At 49.8% G+C, this 23598-nt stretch overlaps 2 protein-coding genes across 7 annotated transcripts in view; one reads left to right on the top strand and one right to left on the bottom strand.

Annotated features, from left to right (window-relative positions):
- The window catches only part of LOC144934460 (transmembrane protein 245-like), a 19242-nt gene extending 14496 nt beyond the window's left edge, over positions 1–4746 (top strand). For all 4 annotated transcript variants that reach the window (XM_078860225.1, XM_078860226.1, XM_078860228.1 and 1 more), the window contains 3 exons: positions 794–968; positions 1637–1840; positions 2968–4746. In XM_078860225.1, the coding sequence (XP_078716351.1) occupies positions 794–968; positions 1637–1840; positions 2968–2998 (410 nt within the window). In that variant the 3' untranslated portion in view covers positions 2999–4746. The remainder of the gene's footprint in view (positions 1–793; positions 969–1636; positions 1841–2967) is intronic.
- Positions 2455–23598, bottom strand: LOC144934461 (carboxymethylenebutenolidase homolog). Of its 3 annotated transcripts, XM_078860231.1 has the most exons (7): positions 23364–23598; positions 11177–11456; positions 8431–8538; positions 7073–7215; positions 6832–6923; positions 6515–6652; positions 2455–3029 (listed from the first exon to the last, which is right to left on the bottom strand). In XM_078860231.1, exons 2-7 carry the CDS (start codon positions 11407–11409, stop codon positions 3018–3020), a joined length of 726 nt encoding a protein of 241 aa, XP_078716357.1. In that variant the 5' UTR covers positions 11410–11456; positions 23364–23598; the 3' UTR covers positions 2455–3017. The 3 variants fall into 3 exon arrangements, with proteins under 3 accessions (XP_078716357.1, XP_078716355.1, XP_078716356.1); XM_078860229.1 differs by lacking the exon at positions 2455–3029 and having other exon boundaries at positions 5588–6652; XM_078860230.1 differs by lacking the exon at positions 2455–3029 and having other exon boundaries at positions 5588–6652; positions 23377–23598.

The raw sequence follows: 23598 nt of genomic DNA, 5'->3' as shown, positions 1-23598 counted from the left end.
AACAAATACATTTTTACCTAAGTTAGTTTACCGAAAAAACCAAAGAGTATGATCCTTGCAGTCACGAAAACTTCAAATCTAGAATCTGATTTATTTTTCAACCGGATGAGAGCTTGAGCTTGGATGTCTCTTCTTTCAAGGGAGACTTGAATTACAAATACAAGAATAACAAGCAATTGCACAACAAGAAGACTACATGTAAATGAACCCTTAAAATAACTAAAACAGGCAAATAAATATGATCAACAGACTAGATTGGGTGTATAGAGTGCTAAGTACGCCATGTTTGAATGATGCAACTTCCTGCAAATAAATTTTTTATAATTACACTACACTTAAATCCAAACTGCATTAGGAGCAAGCGAAATTCGTATTAAATTACCTGTGATGTCTGAATAATTTACAAAGACAAGAAACTGGCTGTGTTTTGATCAAAGATCCTATGATGCTCAGTTATTATCCTGCAGGAGTGCGGCGATGTCAGGGTCGAGCACTGTGTTTGTGGAATTATACTTGAGTGTGTGCTGCCAGTGGTTGTGTGCGTGGTGGGGAGCAGTAGTGAAGCGTTTAGCGTGCTGCGCTACGATTCAGCCTCAAATGAGTACCTGGTGCGATATGTAAACATCGCCACTGGGGAGACAAAGGCGGCTGGGCGTGATGCTGGCCATCCACCTCGTGTGCTGTGCCAGCCTTCAGAGGTGCTCTCTAACAGCAGTAGCTCCAACAGTCTGTTCAGGCTATATGGGGGATCATCGTCTTTGTTGTGTGCGTGCTGTGGCCGTGCACTCTGTAGCGCTGGCTGCTACCTTGGGTGCGGTGCCCTTCCTGGGCACATACTGGGCAGCGTTGCCCGCCGTGCTGGAGTTGTGGCTGGTGCAGGGTGACCGTGGCCTGGCCTTGCTGCTCTTCATTATCCACCTGCTGCCCTCCTCTTGCGTGGACACCGCCATCTACTCCGAGATGTCGGGGTAAGGTGCCATTGGCATGGTTGGAACAGGGGCGTGGGCATGTGCCAGGTTGATTAAGGTGATTGTAGATGATACATTTTACAATTGGGTGAGAAGTGAACTTCTGCTTCCTTGTGGGTACAAATTTATGACATCACACCCCCTATTTAAGGTACAGGACTGAAGGACATTTTGACAGTTCTGGCAACTGCATGGTGATGCTGGTTGTAACCACCAACGAAATTTCGTACCGAATTATTAAATGTTGTCAGATTCTACTCCAACACAGCGCTGTGCTGAAGCAATAATAAATTGGCATGTTTGTATGTATCTTGAACTTACTTCGCACCGTAAATAGCCAACTTTATGAATTAGTCATGTCGGTGAAGGAGGGTTTACCACACATTTTACTTATGCGATCCGACCCAAAAACTATTACGAATCATATTAGTCGTGAAATACTATGTGTTTTAATGTAGAATGTCGTCTTGTTTTCATTGTTTCAGAAAGTAATTGGTCTACGTTACAACGTGTTTGCAGTCACGTGGGTACTTAATCACTGACCGTCGACCCGTAAGGAGCAGATCATTAAACCGGTACTTGTGTAAAAAGGCGTGAACGAACACGGTTAATCCACAACTTGGATGATCTGCCCATGGATAATCCAGAGTGTACCCGTGTGCTCCTAGTGGAGGCCACCCATACCTGACGGGGTTGGCGGTCGCTGGTGGCGTGTACTACGGTGGCCTTGAGGGCGCCATCATCGGGCCCATTCTGCTCTGCACACTACTTGTCGCCTTCAACATCTACAGCTCCATGCTCTCCAGCCCCAGCACTCCCACCACCCCGCTCGCCACTCCCTTCGAGCATGCAGCCGACTTCTTGCCCAAAGAGTAAGTACGAGCGAATAAGCTAATGCAGCCAAGAATGTCGCCATAGCCATCTGTGGTTGCACGTGCAACATCTATCAAAGAGAAAGTAGATTACAAGTGTCTGATCTGACGTGCAGAATGCAAAACGGAAACAACAAAGTTCCTTTGTTGATCATAGGGTGTTCAACTTATGAAGACTGCAATAAAGTTGAATGCAGTAAAGTTTTTCCAATAACATCATCCTCCTTTGCCAGTAGAAAAATATAATAATAGGATTTTTACACTTTTTTCTGTAAACAGAAAAAAAAGCGCCTTTTGGCGTCATCTGGTCGAACACCATATGAGACTCGGCTCTAAAGAAAGCTGTCTCTGGTGTGGATCAATACATTTCAAGGACAATGCATACATTATCAGAGTGTTTTTTGTTTGCATTCTGACTGCAGGTATTGTGGTTAATGTGAACATGATTCCTTGTAAAAAGGTTTCAGTTTTGTTGCCAGAAAAAAGGGTCAAAAACATATTATTTTGCCAATAACTTCAGCTTTATAAACAGCACTGATATTTTACGTAGCATCATCAATTGGTAAAAAAACAGAATCGTATAAGTTTCGTTGATAATGTTTCCGTGCAAAGTGGTGCGTTGGGATGAGGGTTCAATCTAGGCCACTACGAATTTGGCAACAACAACCATCTGTGGCTTCTCAGCCTTTAATTGGTCACAGTCATATTTTTGGGTTTCACTCTTGATATCAATGTCAGCCAGTTGTTGCTGGCCGGTGTCTCTTAAATCATCGTCGTAACATGCCAAATATGAGGGGAGAATATTTGAAAGGCTTTTGTTTGCCGAAAACAACAACAGATATGAAAGTGGTTAACTTATATTGGGGTGGTAAGCACATTGCACGATGAACCCAGCAACCTGACTGATTCCCAGCCATTGCTTGTGAGGTGGTGAATGATATCTGAACTGGTCCTAGGCACCCCCATCACTAAATTCCACTGACCAGCATGGTGAAGTATGGTTAAACAACACCCATGACCAACTCTATGTGGGGAGGCCTTCATCCGGCAGTGTATTGGCAAACGTTTGTTTTCTTGTGTTACGTGACATATAATCTTGTGTGATCTTGTCGATGTGTTTCTGCCAGGGTACCCAATGAAGGCACCCAGCAGCAGTGAGAGCCTTATGGTGTCATCTTCAAATACTGTTCTGCAAGTCACAAAGAGACCAAAGCTGTCAAAACAATAACAGGTTGGCTTCCATGTTCACGGTTGTATGCAAATGGTTACCGTATATGCCTACATATATAAAAGGCTCTTTGCACTTTATGCATGTGTTTCAAGGTCACTAAATGAAAATGCTCTGGACACATCGGAGTATAAAAGTGGTTTGGTCATAGGACCCCTTGTACCCGAGCACCCCATATTCGCCCAAAAGTAGTTGCTTAGTTCTCTCGCTGGTGCTGCCATGATGTGATCTGTACATAAACATGCTTGAGGTATTATCTAGCTTCCATCTTCTTGCAGGGGTAGTTAGGAGTTGAAACCCTGAAATCCCCCTCGGGGTATATATTTGGAGAAAAATGTAAAATGGACTGGAGTGATTTGCATCTTAGAATCTATTGTTTGGCAAGTTCAAGACATGAATAGAATTTGCAGAACTAGGCCATGCATTATAAATTGTTTATATGGATTATTTTATTAAAAAATGTATACATATATTTAATTTACCTTTGGTGTTCAGTTCTCTATATTTACACTAATTTTATATATGTACGTGTTGTGTGCATTTGTCAAATACTGCTTTGTTCAAGGCATGAGTTATCGTGCACATTAATTTAATTATTTATTCACATACGGCTTTTATATTTTAATCTTAAGGTCAGGACACCAGTCCAGCAAGGCAATCTGTGTGTGCACTAATGGATGTACTCTTTAATGTGCATGGTGTGTGTGCAATTGAGTTAAGATTTGTTGTTTCTGGCCACTTTATGGCTGGCCTCCACTGTATTTCTACTGTTATAGCATATATCATATGCAATCATGTCTACAATGAATACAAATCGATTAATACGGCCATTGAAACAAGTCATTTGGCGCTCTAAAAGGATGGGGTAAATGCACATCGTTCGTGTGGGTTGCAATTCTAACTATCATGCAAAGAAGTGCAATAATTTACATAATTCAGTCACTTTCCAATTAAACTTGTATCGAGGAAATTCCCTGGAAAATGTGTTCAAAGAAAATAAAATGAGGCATATTTTACTCCCGTGTTTGTACAATGGAAAATGCAAGAAATCCTTGGCATATCCGGGTTTGTACTGTGTATTAATATGCAAGCTGTTCAAAGCAATTAAGTATCACACACATGAACAAGTGTGTATTTTCTGCAAACACAATATCGCATCTTGTCAGTTGTAAGCCTGATAATGTTTTGTTCTGGAACCATGCTAGTCACACTGCCAAAGTTTGGTCAAATCGGCAGTGAATTATTCAATTAAGATACAATTGAGGCAGAAAAATAGTTTAACAGAACTAGCGGATCTGTTTATTAATGGTCTTTTATATATATACAATCATGAACGAATGTTGTCAGCAGGACTGTCAAGTAATTTCATGTCTGTCTCATGACAGAAACGTACCATGTGGTATGGTTTTTTTGCACTGAGCTGTTAGCTATGCTGTATAACAATTATTATTCCTTCAGTTGCCTTTGGAGGAGAAAATATTTTACTTCGGTTACATAGTTTCAGACTTTTTTTATCTTTTAACAGTGTTCATGCAGATGCTTTTACAGAAATTGAAGCATGGAGTTGATTGCGTTAAAATATATAATTCAACAATGTTAGGCAATGTTTTAATGTTGACCTGGCGCATTATGATAAACATGATTAATATGAATGTTCTGAGTAAACGATGAGCTGGTGGTCGCCTTTGCTGTTTGCCTTTGTATAAAACATTTTATATCCCGATACCTTTCACGGCAACAGGCTAGTTTGTGTGCCTGCATCGTGACTGGGATTGACACCTCTTGAGATGCAGAAAAAATGTGGGACGTGTGGGAAGAATATATTATGATTCTCCAAGGGAGGGAAAACATGCAAATGCATTGTCTTGAGCAGTGGTATTATTTCGCAACTTACAAAAACCGGGCCTTTCATTTTCACGGGAAGACTGCCGGATTTCCCAGGACAGATGCTTCAAACAGAGCAGGACATGTGGCAATCCTAATCATGGCAAAATTAAACATCTTCAAAGGAGTCCATTACATCTTCTGCAGTTTGGGAAAATATCAGACTTTATTTCGACTGGAGGAATCTGATTAGCTTTGTCACTCTTTTTCACGGATGTCCGGTTGAAAATGTCATTGGAGTTGCACTGTGAAAGCCATGTTATCAACTGCCTTCGATTTGGCCTCGCAGCCATGGAAGTAGTGGTAGTTTCGATGCAGCAAATACCCTTCCAAGGTGAATCTTTGGGCAGCACAATACTAATGAACCCATATACACTGTATAACATGGATTACTCCACAATATACTCCCCACATTCTAGATTTGAAGCTTTCGTGACTGCAAGGATTCATATTCTTAGGTTTTTTCGGTAAAGTCACGTAGGTAAAAAATTTAAATTTAAATTAATAAAAGTAAAATAAAATAAAAAATCACGTTTCGGAGGCAACACACAGCTGTATCAATCTCTAATTTACTTGATACAGCTGTCGTGGCTGTGACAGTTCCACCTGAAGACGGAAGCTTGTGTTGCCTCCGAAACGTGATTTTTTATTTTATTTAACTTTTATTAATTTAAATTTTTTACCTACGTGACTTTACCGAAAAAAAAACCTAAGAATATACTCCCCACACACGATAGTGTGAACCCTGTATTCTCAATATGCTGTGGGATAATCCATTTTTTTACAAGGTGGGACTTTAGTCACGAGTCTTAAACGTATTCTGCAAGTCTCTGCCTCTTGCCTTGCACTGTATTTTGCCATAAAATAAAGCTTTCGCGAGCACTCTAAATCAGGAATTCTCAACGCGTTTTTTTTTAAATTAAAGCCAGGTTTTCTTTACACTGAATATCAACACGTACAATAACTTCTGATCCCACTTTATAGTTTAATTGAATAGCATATAGGTATTGTGTTGCAAAACAATTCAAATGAACCAATTAGTGCAGCATGTTAAATTAATGTTTATTCTGCTATAAAATGAACCCATAATTATCCGTGTATTTCTGTTTGGATACACCAGACTGGTTGGCTCAAAGTATTATCGATTATATAAGATTCTTGCCTTACTACGAAGTGCATTCAGTACAATCATTATTGCCTGTCTAATTTTTACACTGCTAACGAGTGAAAAATTTACTCGTGCAGATTCAACAAGGAATCTCCCTGTAGCTATTGCAGACATTAAAGGCTGGCCATTTAAGATATAGGGCGTTTTCTTGTTTGCTTAGGTAAGAAAATTTATTTCTGGAACTACAAGGCCACGCTGATGTGAAAGGAATGACACTTTTTAGTGAAATCAAAATGTTAGCAGTGCTGTTAATTAATTGTACAAAGTGACCCCATTTCCTTATACAAAGCACGGGGAGACTCATTTGGCAACTGGTGGCTAAATCGTGCTACCACTGGCTCGGTAAGTGCCATCACACGTATTTGTTGAGCCAGGCGAGCAGATCGGCACGTGCTTCCTTAATGTGCTGCTCGTCGGCCGGGCTGATGTCCTCGTGCTTGCGGTGCACGAAGCCGTGCGTCTGTCCGGGAAACACCTTCACCTGCACGTCCACCTGGCACTCAGCCGCAAGGCGTTTCTCCAGCGAGTGCACCTAAGGGCCGCGTGGCACGACGGGAACACGCACACGCAGTTTCCGTTGTACGATGCCGAACGTTAAATCTCCAGAACATTCAGATATTGAAAAAACACAAAGCAGAGGGAATGTAATTGCACCACGTGTTATCGCACATTCTAAGCTGCAAGGTTGAACACTATAGATGTGTGCTTTACCATGTCCAGTGGAATGAACGTGTCATTTTCTCCAAAGATGTATAAGACGGGATTCTTGAGTGCATACCGGTGCTCCTCCTCTCGAATGATACCTGAAGCATGCAGGCGTAGCCAGAAAATAAATTGCACCTGCCATCAAGATGACATCCTCAAATCCATCCGCTGAAAATTAGTATTATGAATACAATCAACGTGAATTGTATTATTGGCTTATTCGGCTTCTGCATTTGGAGATTTTTACCGTAGCAAGCCACACCGGCTCGCAGCTCGGAGTTTGTGAGCAGCAGGTGGTGGACGGCCAGGCCTCCCCAGCAGAAACCCAAGACCCCAATCCGCTGCACCCCACACTCCATCTTCAGGTAATCCATCGTGGCATCGATCTCCCTAGTATAAGTACGTACAGTCCACACACACAACTTGTGTTTGGTACAGGGCAGCAGCTACAGACACTTATAGGTGTCATTGTTGTGTGGGTGTGAATACACAATATAAAGGAATTCACACTGGTGCATAATAAGACATTCCCACATGTATACGGTTAGACAAACGTTTGTCGCGCAAAGCCTTCAAAATACATAGGAAGGGTGTAACGATTCAACCACCCACCGATTTGATGAATGGTAATTATTAAATTAACATTAAGTAAATGTTTTTACATGTGTGAAGTTAGCACCCTCTGCTTTAGATATGAGTGTAAACAATCATTAAACCTTGCATTTAACGGGAGCTAAATAAATATATAAATCAGCCGGTGTTCAACGTAGGGACGTTTTATTACACAACTACTCAAAGTGTTCATCAAGTTTACCAAAGGGCAGACACTTTAAGCAACTGCAGAGTTCACATTTCAGATTTGCATAGTTCATATGAGGTATAATTTTGAAAGTAATACATCCTTTTTTCTCAAATATATGGTTTATGGAAATAGTGAATGGTTTGACACATTCTAAACTGAATGCACCATATTCTTGGTTCTTTCGGTAAAGTCACGTAGATAGAAAACAAAATTTTTAAGCAAAAAACCCACAACGTTTCGATCGCAACACAAGCGGTCTGCTTCAGGTGGAGAGAAAAGAGGGGGCAAGCCTCCAAATGTAGCTGCTTATAAGGGCTCCAGAGTGAGTGGGTGGGGGAAAGGGCTGCGCAATAGACAGGGGGAGACAGGAGGTGGGGTGGTAGAGATCGGAGGAGGGAGGAATTGCAACCTCAGTACACCTATCAGACAATAGGGGGGGAAGGAATGGGGCTAAACAATGCACCATTCCCATCTCAGCAAGGATGAAAAAGTCAGTTCAACCAAGCCCATCTAACATGATGATATTGTGTGAACATTTCTCCCCCATAAAGAATGGAGGACAAATTATTAACTGCATATTTGAGGTACAGTCCTAGTTGGTTGACATACTATGCTCCGGTAAGAAAAGGTCACTTCATTTTTTACGCTATGATTACCCACACCTGTAAAGTGTCTGACACGTACCTCCGAAATTGTGGAACTGCGAATGACATTTGAAGCGGCGGCAATTTGAAACGCAACAAAGGCCCAAACACATGAGTAGAAACCCATTTAACAACAATAATAACGAAATGTCTTCTTACTTGGCGATGTTGGTGGGCTGCTTGTCCTTTCGCCACTCCTGAAAGGTGCTCCAGTCATGGCTGGGGCCCCAAGGCTCCTTCCCCAGGAAAAAGTCTGGGACGATGCACCTACCAGGTCACGTGCCACGCGCCAGACGGCAACGTTCGTACGACCCGCGGTTAATGGCCCATGCATTGACAGCTATCAATTAAAAAAATACCTGTTCCAGCTGCTGAGCCAACTTGTTCAGGGGTGGGGGAAATATCTGCTGCCAAGTAAACATGCCCTAACGAGAGTAATTCAACCACCCACCGATTTGATGAATGCTCACTGTTCAATTAACATTAAGTTAAAACATTTACATTGATGACGTTAGGGATAGGGGAAATATCTGCTGCCAAGTGAACATGCCATAACGAGAAAGCTGTATTTCTCCATATGAAGAGACAAACAGTTCCATCGTTTAGGACTAACTAAAGTAAACATAACTTAATCACGTCCAATTCTGTATGAACAACTGCATTGTATTTTAATTAAATTCCTGGTAAGGTTCTGCTGACAATGTCCAATAGCCATACAAAAAAACATCACTCAACATAAGTATTGAGATATTGCGTAATCAATGTACAACATGCATTACACACCGATTTAATCATGTGCGTATGAACCATGATCAATCCACGGCTGGGTGAAGGCCTCCTCAAGCCGGTAACGTCTCTGGCGATCCTGCGAAGTGGTAATCCACATAGCGCCTGACTGCACAAGAGCTGATTGCATAGCGAAATCTCCTCGGTGGACGTTCTCCGGAACGATTCTCATAACTTGGCTGACCACCCCGTAGTGCATGAATTACACTGGTCAACAAAAAAAACATTTTTTTTCTGGCCTGGACTTTTGCAGCTATTTTAAACTAATTTCAGGGTGCTGATTCAAAATCTGATCTCAGATTTGCTCTATCACATCTCATTTGTATGCTATCGGCATACCCCATTTTCATTGATTTTACCCGAAATTAACTCTGTCACTTATGATTGCAAGTTGTTGCGAGTCAGTGACTGCTTTAATGTTAAAATATGGTGCTGTATTTTTAGGATAGTGTGTTTATAATATAATTTTATGTAGATATCCACATTTATTTAATATTTTTCTTCTGCAGTTTTTATTGAAAATGCAATATTTGATATCTCAAAAACCTGATGTGATAGACACAAACTGATGCCAGATTTGGAATCAGCACCCCTAAATTACGTTAAAACCGTTGGAATACCTTATGCCAGAAAAAGTGTGTTGACCAGTGTTATTAACGGTGGTTTATTCTTTATTGTAAATGGCCATACATTTTAAGCTGGAATTTCCCTGAAATATAATTCAAGTACTGTCCAGTAGTTTCGTATTCTCATGCACGTAATTTTTTATTGTTAATCTAGAATATGTTTAATCTACGTGCAATGCTGAATGCTGTAACATTGTGCAATATTCACAAAGGAAATGCTGCCTCAAGTACTTGGGATGGCTTACTTTTCATCAGAAAACACATTCCTTCGGAGTGGGCAGGTAGGAACTTGGTTGGACAGCGCATTCGTGCACGACAGACAAATAATCCCTGGTGGGTAGTGGGGAAGCTGTTGTTCCTACCTGTATAAGTGTAGTGTATAGTGTAGTGTGTAGGTTAAACGTTGAGTTTTATAAGGGCACCACGGGGTGACCAACCCCTCCCCACCCAGCCCCACCCTCCCCACCCTCCCCACCCAGCCTCTCCCCACCCAGCCTCTCCCCACCCTCCCCTCCCCACTCAGCCCCTCCCCACCCAGCCCCTCCCCACCCTCCCCTCTCCACCCAGCCCCACCCCTCCCACCCCCAACTAAATCACCTTAAGGTTGGGAATGTTGAAAGAAACACGAGGCAAAAAGATCCGCTTTTTTCTTTTCAAGGCTTCCATCTTATGAATGAGCCACCCTCCCCCAGTTCCATTCTGTGAATGAAACATCGCCCGTCTCCTCATTGGCGGTGCCCCCCCCCCCACCACTAACCCCCCCCCCCCCACCACTAACCCCCCCCCTCTACCAACCCCAACCCACCGCTCCCATTGGTCGGCGCCCCGAGCCAATGGGAGGGCTCTGGTGGGGCGTGGCCATGCACGACAGACAGACAAGTAATCCCTGGTGGGCAGTGTGGAACTGTTGTTCCTACCTGGATTAACCTCGCCTCTGAACAAAGTAAGCAAGCAAACAACACACACCTCCATATACATCGCTGTCCCTCCACATAAAAATAAAAGTTTTTTTTTTCACACATCCCATCAGCTACACGGCCTTTTGGCCATACATATTTTAAGATGCACTTGTTCAACACAAGCAAACTCTGGATTGGTTCCGGCACATATGCAATCTCATCCACGCTCACCAGCAGTTGGACCAGGTGTCAATATAAAGGCCCCTTAACTATGAGTCGTAATACGACGGCCATCTGTTGTTCTGCATGTGTCTGGGCACCAAATATATATATATAAACTACTTTGTTCTGTACATTACACGACGATATTAGAACACCAACAGCAGTAACATGGGAATAAACCATTCTCGTCTTGCGAATGGCAGCAATATGTTCAGATACTAAATGCCAAAGCCGAGCTCTGCTAGCCACGACGAGAGAGAGAGAGGGCTTCATGACAGAGAGACTTGGTCCAGCTGTGCCACTTCTCCGTTAAATGAGCACAGACTTTAGGGGTAATTTTCCTCTCTGGTCCATGGGAATGTAATGACATACGTGAATCCTTCTCCGGCCAGCCAGTCCGCGATGAAGCGAGTGTTGGGCAGCCTCCACCCATAGATGTCCTGGATGATGATGAGACCCCGATCCGAGGGCTGATCCCCATGGGCACCGGGCTGAGCCGCACTCAGGTAAGAGTCCACGTGTCCCGCACGCACCTCCCTGCCATGCCCAATGTAGGGCATCACGTCTCCCAGCTCGCACGGACATGGATTGGCCTCGTTCGCCATCTCGATCGTCTTTCTCTTCTCGAGTCGAACTGGGGATTTCGCAGAACCTGGAGGGAGAGACATCACGTCGAGTACGTTCAAAAGTCAATGCCGGCATTCGTTGATGTTTGCCAAAGAACATCGAGTCACACGGCGTCACAAAAAGTCAGACCCCCCCCCCCTCAAATATGACGTCACAAAGCTCTGCCCCACCCCCCAAAAAAATAAAACATGCTTCAAATCGCTTTAAACTATTGTCATTGTAGTGCGTATTTAATGTGGCGCTGCACTGTTGTAGGAGAAAACATTTATTAAAAAGTCGATTTAACTAAGTAGAACGTGTTGTCTATATTTATTTAAAGTTGCACATTTTTATGTGACGTCACATTTCTCAACCTCGTCAAACATCGTCACATATGTCTGACCCCCCCCCCCCCACCTAGGTGCGTGACGTCATTTATGGACGGCCCCTAACTCACCGATTGCTCCGGAATTATAAGAGGCTCCGCAAAGTAAGACTCACTCCAAATCTGTGTCCGGTGTCAATAAAGAAAAAAACCTCACCTTGCGAATTAACAGGTCCCTGCGGGGTGGGCTGATAGGAACGAATAACCAAAGAATATAAACACAATGTATTATTACACTTGTTTAGCCAGGAAAGCCTCACTGAGTGTAAGTGTTTGCAGTAGGGGGCGATGTTGCTACACCTAATCGGATGATACGAAGGGAGAGTTTGAGGCCTAGTTCTAGGCTTTAGGCCTAGCTGTAGGCTTTAGGCCGCTGTGAGTTAATTTTTTATTTAAATGTTTTAATTATTAATGTAAAAGCTTTAAATGTAAATGTTTCTATTTAAAAAAAAACATCAGGGAATGTAACATTGTTAAACATTAACTCCCTTTCACACACGTGGGGGTACGATACGAAGGGAGAGTTTGAGGCCTAGTTCTAGGCTTTAGGCCTAGCTGTAGGCTTTCGGCCGCTGTGAGTTAATTTTTAATTTAAATGTTTTAATTAAAAGCTATGTCAGGGAATTATAAGGGAATGTTACACTTGTTTAGCCAGGAAAGCGTCACTGAGTCTAAAGGTTTTTGTAGGGTCCTGCCAAGTGTTTGCAGTAGGGGGCGATGTTGCTACATGGACGGACGGACGATATAATCTATTGTAGGCTGGTTCACTTCGTTCCTACCAGTATAAGACGCACCTCCAGGGCTGAGTGGAGGGGTGGGGGTCACGTCTTATAATCCGGATATTACGGTGCTCGTATAATACACACTAGGTAAAGTAGGTAAAGGTGCAGCCGTGCAGCAGCTTGCCCAGACTACTGCTATGCTGGCAGAAGGGCCGACGAGAGTTCCTTTCTGGAATGCTAGAGGCTATTGTGGCTGACTCTTCCTCGCTGGCCAGACATCTCGGCAGAGGTGGAATCATGCCCACACTTTACCCCACATTTATACCGCTGGGGTGGACAAGAGGTGGTGGAGTTGGGGGGGGGGGGGAGCAGGAAATTCGCCCCCATCGTTTCAACAGCCTCGCCCCGTGATGATGTAACACGGAATGTTTCAGCTCTCTCTCCATCCGTTCTTCCAAGGCCTCCTCCCTCCCAATGGGGCTTAGTTTGACCATACTTCACCATGATTACAGCTTACACACAACGTGCTTGCCACCAATGAACCACCACGAGACCTTGGCTGATCTGGTCAAGGAGCATAAACCATGAATCACGCAAATTTCGGTCGTCTTTGCAGCAGCGGCTTCTGGCCGGCCAACGAACACAAGACGAACACCGTGTTGCGCGCTTTCAGATGAACTTCTGCGGCCGTCTGGAACGTTCTTCATTCACTGGAGCTATGTACTTTTAGATCGTCCGGATTGAAAACTCGTTTATTTCGAATTGCTTTTTGTTTAGTTTGTTGTCCTTCCTCCCCCCCGCCCACCTCCGATTTGCATGGTTGGCTACGTACGGTGCGAAAGAAGTTCAACATTGTATGTGGGACAGCTATATTTCGACCAATATTTCGACCAATACAACGTTTGTGGGCCACACACCGTGATTGCAATGGGTGGAGCGCCATCTGCTGGTTAAACGCGCTACTGCACGTAGAGAACATGACACGTGCAGAGATGGTTCATCTGAAATCACATCCTTACAGAGTGATTCTCTTGTGTTCTGCATAGGAGGTACGGAATGTGGATTTTTTTTTCATGTTGCAATTTGTCCAGGAGCCCCCCCCCCTTTTTTCCTGATGACGACCGCTTGTGTTGCGATCGACACGTCGTAGTTTTTTTGTTATTTTCTTTCAACCTAACTACGTGACTTTACCGAAAGACCCAAAGAATATGAATTCCTGCAGTCACGAAAGCTTTAAGTTAAGATTTACTAATTGGCTGTGTCGGGTGGTGGTGGGTTTAACGACACATTTATATTCACGCCAAAAATCACACATACATCACACGCACATACATCACATACATCACACACACACATAAATCATACATACATCACATACTTACATCACACACACACATACATCACACACACATACATCACATACATCACACATACATACATCACATACATCACACATACATCACATACATCAATCACACACACATCACATACATCAATCATACACATATATAACACACATACATACATCACACACATACATACAAAGATCCCCCGTGTAGCCTTAACAGACTGTAGGGGCAAGTGCACCAGGTGTTGGTGGTGCTGGTTGTGCTGGTTGGTGGTGTTCCGTGTGTTTGGGTTAACTATTAACACGGAACCTTTTTGCCAGTATGAAAGTATGAAAAAAAAGTTTAACCCTTTCTGGCAACAAAACAGGAGTTGTGTTCTGATGTTCAAACACCAAACCTCAACAATTTTTGCAAGGAATCGAGTCACTGCATTAAAGACGCACTGCACTTTGTGCATGTTCACCACAAAAGCACGTGTGGTTACCGCAACGACTTGATTCCTTGCTGGTTAACTATTGCTCTGAGCATGCGTAACAAAGTTGTATATCGAGAGAGGGCAGCCCGTTCCGAACGAACGGGGATGACAAGACACCCCGTTGTCTTCACCGGACACTGAACGGTGGATGTTGGCCCGACGTTTTAATGTTTCCTGGGCAGGCTTCTCACTCGACTCACCGGTCATAGCCGCTGAACATTCACCAGACATCATCACCCTACACTCACCCACCCAACCCTCATGGCTCATACAACTCGCCAAGGCCGTAATTGTAATATAGAGGGGGGACACATCCCCACCAATATATTCAAATATGGTCAAAATGTGTCCCCCCCCCCCCCAATATATTGCTATAAAATCGATTTCTGTTCATATGATTGTGGTTATGGTTGTACTTTATTAATCCCTAATCTCTGCCATTACATACAATGAAATGTGATGCCGCCGCCACGAAGCCGTTCGGCAGGCGCCCAAACCCCCGACTTCGCCACCACCAAGCAACGGAGCCAACCCCGCGTCCCCCTCACCTCACCTCACACGAACACACCCGCACGCATTCCCCCCCCCCTATAGAGCTCCGAGGGGAGGTCACCTGGCCGACCGGTTTTTATCCGAGAAACCCTTATCGGGGTTAACTCTCACGGTTTCCGGCGATCAGGGAATTGGACGACCTCCCCCGTGCTACGTTGCGCCGCGGCGCTGCGACCAGCCGTAATATGGTGTGGTCGCGGCATGGGGCATTCGGCCACCGCGGTTGAGGTGCATTTTCCCCCCACACACACCCCCACGGGTCGACGGGGCAAGCAGGGGAGGGACGGGACAGCACGAATAGCGGGACCGCAGGAGCTGTTGCGCATAGTCATGGAGGGTTGGGATAATTACGCTTGAGCGCGCAGGCACCATTGTTAGGGGAGTTAAAGGATAAGGCTATTAGTATAAATAATTGGGAGAGGGGAGGCGCGCGAGGAGCCATGCACAGCTTCCCATGACGGGCCTTTGTGATGGACACCGCCGCATGAACCTCGATGATGGGGGCCTGCGTGAGAAAAGGATTGATTGGAATTTGCGCCGTGCAGGTCGCTCATTGATTAGCGGAACAAAGGCACCGCGGAGCTGCCTGGCCCGGGCGAGGGGGGTGCGAGCCATTGTTTGGGGTTCACGCCGCGCGGACAAAGGATTAATTAGCATAGCGAAGGCGCACGGTGCGTGGGAAGGGGGTAGGGGTCCGGGAATCAGGATAAATGGGAAGCGCAAAGGGGAAATCGGACGGTTCTCTCCAGGCCAGCGGACCCGCAGCCGCTCCAGCCAGCGACCCGGACGTCCGTGCGACGTGTCGAGGTGCGCTGTTAGCACCGGGAGCAGCGAACCACCGCGGGCACCAAACAGTGAGTGGGGAGGTGAAGTAGGGTAGCGTAAGCCGATAAATAGGGAATAGGTACAGGTTTGGGTGGAATAGGCCAGCCTCGTCGACTCACTGATTCAACATCAATTCGCAGGTAGCATATAATAAATCATTAATAGCGAAGCGTGGTCTCGCGTGATCTTGTTGAGCAGTGTGTCGCGTGGGGAGCTGCGTGTGTGTGCGTGCGACCACCCCGTGTGCGATACAGGTGCGCGATCATAACGCGAGTTGAGCTGGAGTGCGCGGAGCGGCGTGTGTGTGTGTGGGCGTGCGTACGTTCGCTCCGTGTGGGTTGCAGGCGCGCGATTAGGACAGGGAGGTATCGTAGTAGGGAGGGGCAGAATACTACTCGGTAATTAGCCATGCCGGCTACGCGGACCCGCGGGGGAGGGGAATCCTCGGGCGATGGTTCCCACGCCACGGGTGAGGAACCTAGCAGCGGGGGGGCGATTGATGATGCTAGCCCGGCCGTTAGCATTATCGAGGGAGGGATCTCGGGGGCTAGCGACCCCCACATATTGGTGTCAGAAGTGGGATGATCCCCCGCACCCCCAAGAGAAAGAGGCCCCCCAACCCAGATTAAAATCAAATGCACATTTACGGGCAAAGGAATTCCATCATGGAAATCGTTTGCCCGCAGCATCAGAGGGGTTAAAAAAGTTAATGGGTGGTCAGATGAGGAGGCGTTGCAGCAGTTAGAGTTACATTTAGATGGGCGGGCAGCTGACTTTGTGGAAGCTTTGCCCGCAAGCGCACAAAATCAGTGGGAAAAATTAATGTGCGAACTCGAACGGCGCTTCGGCGCCTATGACGAGGAGGATGCGCAGGCGGCCTTAGAGGCACGCCGTCGTCAACCCGGCGAGGATCTGCGAGATTACGCCGAGGATGTACGCATGTTGACCCAGCTCGCGTACCCAGAGTACGAGGCCAAAATAATTGAGGGCCTCGCCGCCGGTAAAATCCAACGATATTTGGCACGCACCCCGTGGTGGCAGCCAAATGTAGACGGTGCACGCCTCTCCTTTAACACCCTCGTCGAGCGCGCGCGAAAATGCGAGAAACTCTCAGGTGAGCGCGCGCAGCCGCGAGGGAGGGGACGAGAGTGCGCCGTGGCGAGCCTACTCTCCGACGAGGAGGAAGAGCTCGCCATCGCAGTAAGGGGAGGGGCAAGGGAGCCCCAGAGACCCAGCGAGAAAACCCCGGGGTGGGTGGCGGGGCTACAGACCGGCATGGGAGATATTGCTGGCCGGGTAGACCAAATGGATGGTAAGATAACCCATGTAGGTGAGAGGGTAACCCACGTAGGTGAGAATATGACCAAACTGCAATCCTCCGTTGAGACCATCCGATCCGAAATGGGGGACCTAGACTCCACGGTAGGAGGGCTAACTGGAAGGATAGCCCGACTAGAAGCAGAGTATGAGCAGCAGCGCACTGGGGGAGGAGGGAGTGGGCAGAGAGCCCACTACAGAGCCGCCACCCCTCCCCGGGCGTGTTATGTGTGCGATCGGCGAGGGCATCTCAGGAGGGACTGTCCGCAGGTCGCCCGAGCTAGACAAGAGCTAAGGTCAAACACTAAGGCCCCCCTAGAGAGGGGACCACCGGGGGGTCAAATCGACGTAGCCCCGACACAAACAAGCTGTGAGAATAATGGCAAGCGAGTGATCTCCACACAGGTTCCAGCAACAATGCCAACGGAAACGGTGACTCCTGACGACTGGCTGCGGGAGCTGGTGGCGGGGATCACGGGGGCCACGTCGCTGGTGGAAGGGGAGGTAAACGGAGTGCGTACCCGAATTCTGCTGGACACGGGGGCGGTGGCCTCGCTCGTGAGCGCAGCGCACTGCAGCGCGATCGGGGTCGACGTGCGTCACCTGCAGGCCCCGGACCGCGCGCTGCACACGGCGAGCGGAGCCGGAATGGGGTTGCTAGGGAGAGCCACCCTAGAGGTCCGCATAGGCAGCCAGGTGTGCACCCAGGAGTTCTACGTGTCGAGTGCGTTGTGTCACGAGTGTATCGCAGGTACCGACCTCCTAGAACGGTTGGGACTCAACGTGCAACCCCGCCAGCGATGCGCCACCATGGAGAGCAACGGCGAGCGGATACCGTTCCTGGGACGAGAACCGACGCGCCCCCGCTTCGCACCTGTGGCCGCTATCCTGGCGACGGCAGTCACCATCGGCCCGCTCACCGAGATGCTGGTGCCGGTGGCAACATCCCCCACCGACCCCGCGCTCCGACCATCAGGGGAGGTAATGCTAACTCCTCACCCGGAGTTGGCAAAACGGTATGGGGTTGTGGGATCCGCCACGTTGGTAAACGCAGATGGGGGCCGATTGTTTATGCGGATGTTTAACCCCCACAGTACCCCAGCGATACTGCGGCGGCGCACCCCGATAGCCACTGTACACCCCCTGCACGCACGCCACTCTAACGACTCGGTGTTCGCACTCTGGGCTGAAGACCCCGGTCGTCCTGAGGGTGACCAGGACCTGGCCTGGCGAGTCGGCCCGACTCCCCGAGCCGAGGTCATTCCCCTGCTCGACGCGTTACATGTACCATGGGCGGATTTACCTAAGGGAGAGGCCGATCGGCTGCGCGAGTTACTGCGGGAGTATGCCGACGTATTCAGTGAGCACGACTCGGACGTGGGTCGGACCGATCTTGTTAAGCACCAAATTGACACCGGTGCAGCCCGACCCATCAAACTCCCTGCGTACCGAGTGGGCGCACCCGAACGCGCCCAAATCAAAGAGGCAGTTGGGGACATGCTTCGTGATAACATAATTCAGCCCTCGGCGAGCCCCTGGTCAGCCCCAGTGGTACTAGTAACGAAAAAGGATGGGTCAACCCGGTTCTGCGTCGATTACCGTAAACTAAATGCAGTCACGCTCGGCGATGCCTTCCCCATACCCCGCATCGATGACACCTTCGACAGCCTCGCCGGAGCGCGATATTTTTCCACCCTCGATCTCGCGTCCGGTTACTGGCAGGTGGAGATGGCGGAGGAGGATCGGCCGAAAACCGCATTCACCACCCCGATGGGACTATTCGAGTTTCGAGTACTCCCGTTCGGACTCACCAATGCGCCTGCGACGTTCCAGCGGCTGATGGAGTTGGTGATGCGGGGCTTGCAATGGGAACAGTGCCTGATTTACTTGGACGATGTGATAGTGTTCAGTAGATCTTTGTCTGAGCATTGGTCCAGGCTACGAGAGGTGTTCCAGCGATTGCGAGCGGCTCATCTCAAGCTCAAGCCACGTAAGTGTTACATCGCACAACGCGAGGTGGGGTACCTCGGGCATCGCGTCAGCGAGGCAGGCGTGCACACTGATCCGGAGAAGGTACGCGCCGTAGTGGAGTGGCCACGGCCAAGGAATCTGACGGAGATCAGATCATTTTTGGGGCTCGCCACCTATTATCGTCGATTTGTAAAGGGATTCAGCGAGATTGCACGCCCCCTCACCCAACTCACCTCCCCTAAGCACCCCTACCAGTGGACGGGGGCCTGCCAGACGGCCTTCACCACTCTCAAAGACCACCTCACCCACGCCCCCACCCTCGCTTTCCCCGATTTTACCACCGATTTTATTTTGGACACCGACGCCTGCAGCAGCGGGCTGGGCGCGGTGTTGTCACAGGTACAGGATGGGACGGAACGAGTCATCGCGTACGCCAGCCGGACTTTGAGTGGGGCCGAGCTTAACTATTGCGTGACCCGCCAAGAGTTGTACGCCGTGATTTTCGCATGTAAGCAGTTCCGGCCGTATTTGTACGGCAGGAAATGTCGCGTACGCACTGACCATTATGCTCTGCAGTTCCTTCTTACATTCAAGGAGCCGCGGGGGCAGATGGCCCGGTGGTTGGCGCAGCTGCAGGAGTACAACCTGCAAATCGAGTATCGGGCTGGCCGGACGCATGCAAACGCGGACGCCTTGTCGAGGCGACCCACGGTGGACGCCGAGACAAGGGTGGAGGAGGCCTGCCCGTGCTTCACGGGGGGACGCTGCCGGCAGGCAACGGACCCCCGAGCGGCCGCGGCCACTGACCCCCCCCCAGCGAGAGAGAGTGCAGTGTGCGCCACAGAGACCCTCGCAGGTGGCACCAAGGATCCCGTCGACCGCACGGCAAGCGCGGGACCCGCGGCTCGGGACCCGATCGGACGGATCCAGGAGGACGTCGGCTGCGCCTTCCCGGGCCTGAACGACGAGCAGCTGAGACAGACCCAGCAGCGAGATCCCGATCTGGCGGCAGTGGAGGCGGCACTGCGGGAGGAAAAGAGCGCCCTACCAGGACCCTGGAGCGGTTTGTATGCCCGGTTGTGTGTGCAGAACGGAGTGGTACGGGAGTTAACCGAGGCCGGCCAGCCGGGGTGCATCTGTGTTCCTGCCCAGGTGCGACCCCAGCTGCTTCGGCTGGTGCATGACCACCCACTCGGGGGCCACGATGGGGAACGACGCACTCGAGAGACCCTGCGTCGCCAGTATCTCTGGCCCAAATTGGCACAAGACGTGGCGGCCTGGGTACAGGGCTGCCGCGCCTGTCAGCAGTGCGGGCCGAAACCGGCACGATACCAGGTACCCCTAAGGCCGTTCCGCGTCAGCCGCACGAATCAGCTGGTCGGGATTGACCTACAGGGGCCATTCCCGCGATCCCATCGAGGCAACCGATATATCCTTGTCGCAGTAGAGTATTTCACCCGCTACCCCGTGGCAGTGGCCATCCCTGATAAAACGGCCTTGGTGGTGGCCCGGGCATTCGTGGAACACTACGTACTTAAGCACGGGATCCCAGAACGAGTCCTCACCGACCAGGGTAGCGAGTTCGAGGCCGAGTTGTTCCAGGCACTGTGCCGAGAGTTCGGAATCCAGAAGGACCGAACCACAGCATACCACCCCCAAGCGAACGGTATGGTGGAGCGCATGAATCAGACCCTAGCGGGGAAACTCAAACGTATGGCGGCCGCAAATCAACGGGATTGGGACGAACACCTCCCCTACGCCCTTTTCGCCTACGCCACCACCGTACACACGTCGACGGGACAAACCCCGTTTTTAATGATGTTCGGCCGTGAGTCTCGTTTACCCGCAGATCTGCTATTCGGCGTCCCTTCCCCCCAGCCGGAGGAGGGAAGCCGCCCCGTGGAACACCTGTTGGAGACCCTGCGAGAAGCCCGAGGCCGAGCATACCCGCAAGGGGAAGCCGCGCATCGGCGGCAGGAACAGGGCACCCGACCCCGCATGGAACCCCCCTTATTCCTGACAGGTGCTAAGATGTGGCTACACACCCCTCGCGTCGGGGCCGGGCAGGTGGGGAAACTGACGACCTACTGGCGGGGACCCTGGACCGTGGTGCGGCAGATATCCCCCTGGACGGTACTAATCTATGGCGGGGAGAGGGATCGAGAGACGGTGGTCAACGTCCGCCGCTTAAAACCGTGGAAAGCGGCCCCGGCGAGAGAGGACCCCGTCACCCGAAGGCCCCGAAATCCCGGAGTACCCGCACCCCTCGTGTTGGGGGGCCTCGCACACTACATGGGCCCTGCCGGGCCCCCGAGACGCCCCGATCCAGTCCGGAGAAGACGCGGACGACGGCCACTAAACCCTTCCGCTGCTGAGTTTGTGCCCCAGCCCACAGGTGCCGGAGGACGAGGAGAGCCGCTGGAGTGGAGGAGGAGACCGCCGCAGGAGCTACAGAGGACGGAACCACCCGCCCCGAGGCCAGCCACCAGGTCCGGACGGATCCCCCGGACCCCGCAACGTTTCCTCGTGGGCGCGGCCCAAGCGAGGTGCTCCAGTCAACCCGGGACGGGGACTGGCACCTCGGGGGGCTATGTGATGCCGCCGCCACGAAGCCGTTCGGCAGGCGCCCAAACCCCCGACTTCGCCACCACCAAGCAACGGAGCCAACCCCGCGTCCCCCTCACCTCACCTCACACGAACACACCCGCACGCATTCCCCCCCCCCTATAGAGCTCCGAGGGGAGGTCACCTGGCCGACCGGTTTTTATCCGAGAAACCCTTATCGGGGTTAACTCTCACGGTTTCCGGCGATCAGGGAATTGGACGACCTCCCCCGTGCTACGTTGCGCCGCGGCGCTGCGACCAGCCGTAATATGGTGTGGTCGCGGCATGGGGCATTCGGCCACCGCGGTTGAGGTGCATTTTCCCCCCACACACACCCCCACGGGTCGACGGGGCAAGCAGGGGAGGGACGGGACAGCACGAATAGCGGGACCGCAGGACCTGTTGCGCATAGTCATGGAGGGTTGGGATAATTACGCTTGAGCGCGCAGGCACCATTGTTAGGGGAGTTAAAGGATAAGGCTATTAGTATAAATAATTGGGAGAGGGGAGGCGCGCGAGGAGCCATGCACAGCTTCCCATGACGGGCCTTTGTGATGGACACCGCCGCATGAACCTCGATGATGGGGGCCTGCGTGAGAAAAGGATTGATTGGAATTTGCGCCGTGCAGGTCGCTCATTGATTAGCGGAACAAAGGCACCGCGGAGCTGCCTGGCCCGGGCGAGGGGGGTGCGAGCCATTGTTTGGGGTTCACGCCGCGCGGACAAAGGATTAATTAGCATAGCGAAGGCGCACGGTGCGTGGGAAGGGGGTAGGGGTCCGGGAATCAGGATAAATGGGAAGCGCAAAGGGGAAATCGGACGGTTCTCTCCAGGCCAGCGGACCCGCAGCCGCTCCAGCCAGCGACCCGGACGTCCGTGCGACGTGTCGAGGTGCGCTGTTAGCACCGGGAGCAGCGAACCACCGCGGGCACCAAACAGTGAGTGGGGAGGTGAAGTAGGGTAGCGTAAGCCGATAAATAGGGAATAGGTACAGGTTTGGGTGGAATAGGCCAGCCTCGTCGACTCACTGATTCAACATCAATTCGCAGGTAGCATATAATAAATCATTAATAGCGAAGCGTGGTCTCGCGTGATCTTGTTGAGCAGTGTGTCGCGTGGGGAGCTGCGTGTGTGTGCGTGCGACCACCCCGTGTGCGATACAGGTGCGCGATCATAACGCGAGTTGAGCTGGAGTGCGCGGAGCGGCGTGTGTGTGTGTGGGCGTGCGTACGTTCGCTCCGTGTGGGTTGCAGGCGCGCGATTAGGACAGGGAGGTATCGTAGTAGGGAGGGGCAGAATACTACTCGGTAATTAGCCATGCCGGCTACGCGGACCCGCGGGGGAGGGGAATCCTCGGGCGATGGTTCCCACGCCACGGGTGAGGAACCTAGCAGCGGGGGGGCGATTGATGATGCTAGCCCGGCCGTTAGCATTATCGAGGGAGGGATCTCGGGGGCTAGCGACCCCCACAGAAACAAGAAAAGGTAAAAAAAACAGAGCAATGTAATACAATACACTATTAGACATTATTGTAAAAAATAAATAAAAAGTCCATCCCATGTGTTAGTATAATTTTTTTATATTTTAGGCAGGAAATGGCAGAACATTCGTTTTCAAATTAAGATATTTCTTTTCTGGGGGGGACCCCCTATAAGATTTGGTCCCCCCTAATGTTGACTCCATGGCTACGGCCTTGCAACTCGCCCAGGGCATCTTAAACACAATAAACACAACTCTCCACTCGGGGACTCACCAGACGCACTCACCGCTGGACTTTAACAAATGCCCGTCTCGTGATGTGCAGGGGGCGTGCGAGGCAGCGTGCAGGAGCGCCGTCAGACCACTCACAATCACTCTCACTAGACACTCAGTTATTCCCACGAAACACTGACCACTCACGTTCACTCCCACCAGACACCACTCACACTCACCACTCAACCACTCACGTTCACTCCCACCAGACACCACTACCACTCACCACACTCACC

This window comes from Lampetra fluviatilis, chromosome 10 (assembly GCF_964198595.1).
Source record: "Lampetra fluviatilis chromosome 10, kcLamFluv1.1, whole genome shotgun sequence".
Classification (NCBI taxonomy): Eukaryota; Metazoa; Chordata; class Hyperoartia; order Petromyzontiformes; family Petromyzontidae; genus Lampetra; species Lampetra fluviatilis.
The sequence above is the reverse complement of the archived record's forward strand: the minus strand, read 5'-3'. Positions and strand labels throughout refer to the sequence as shown.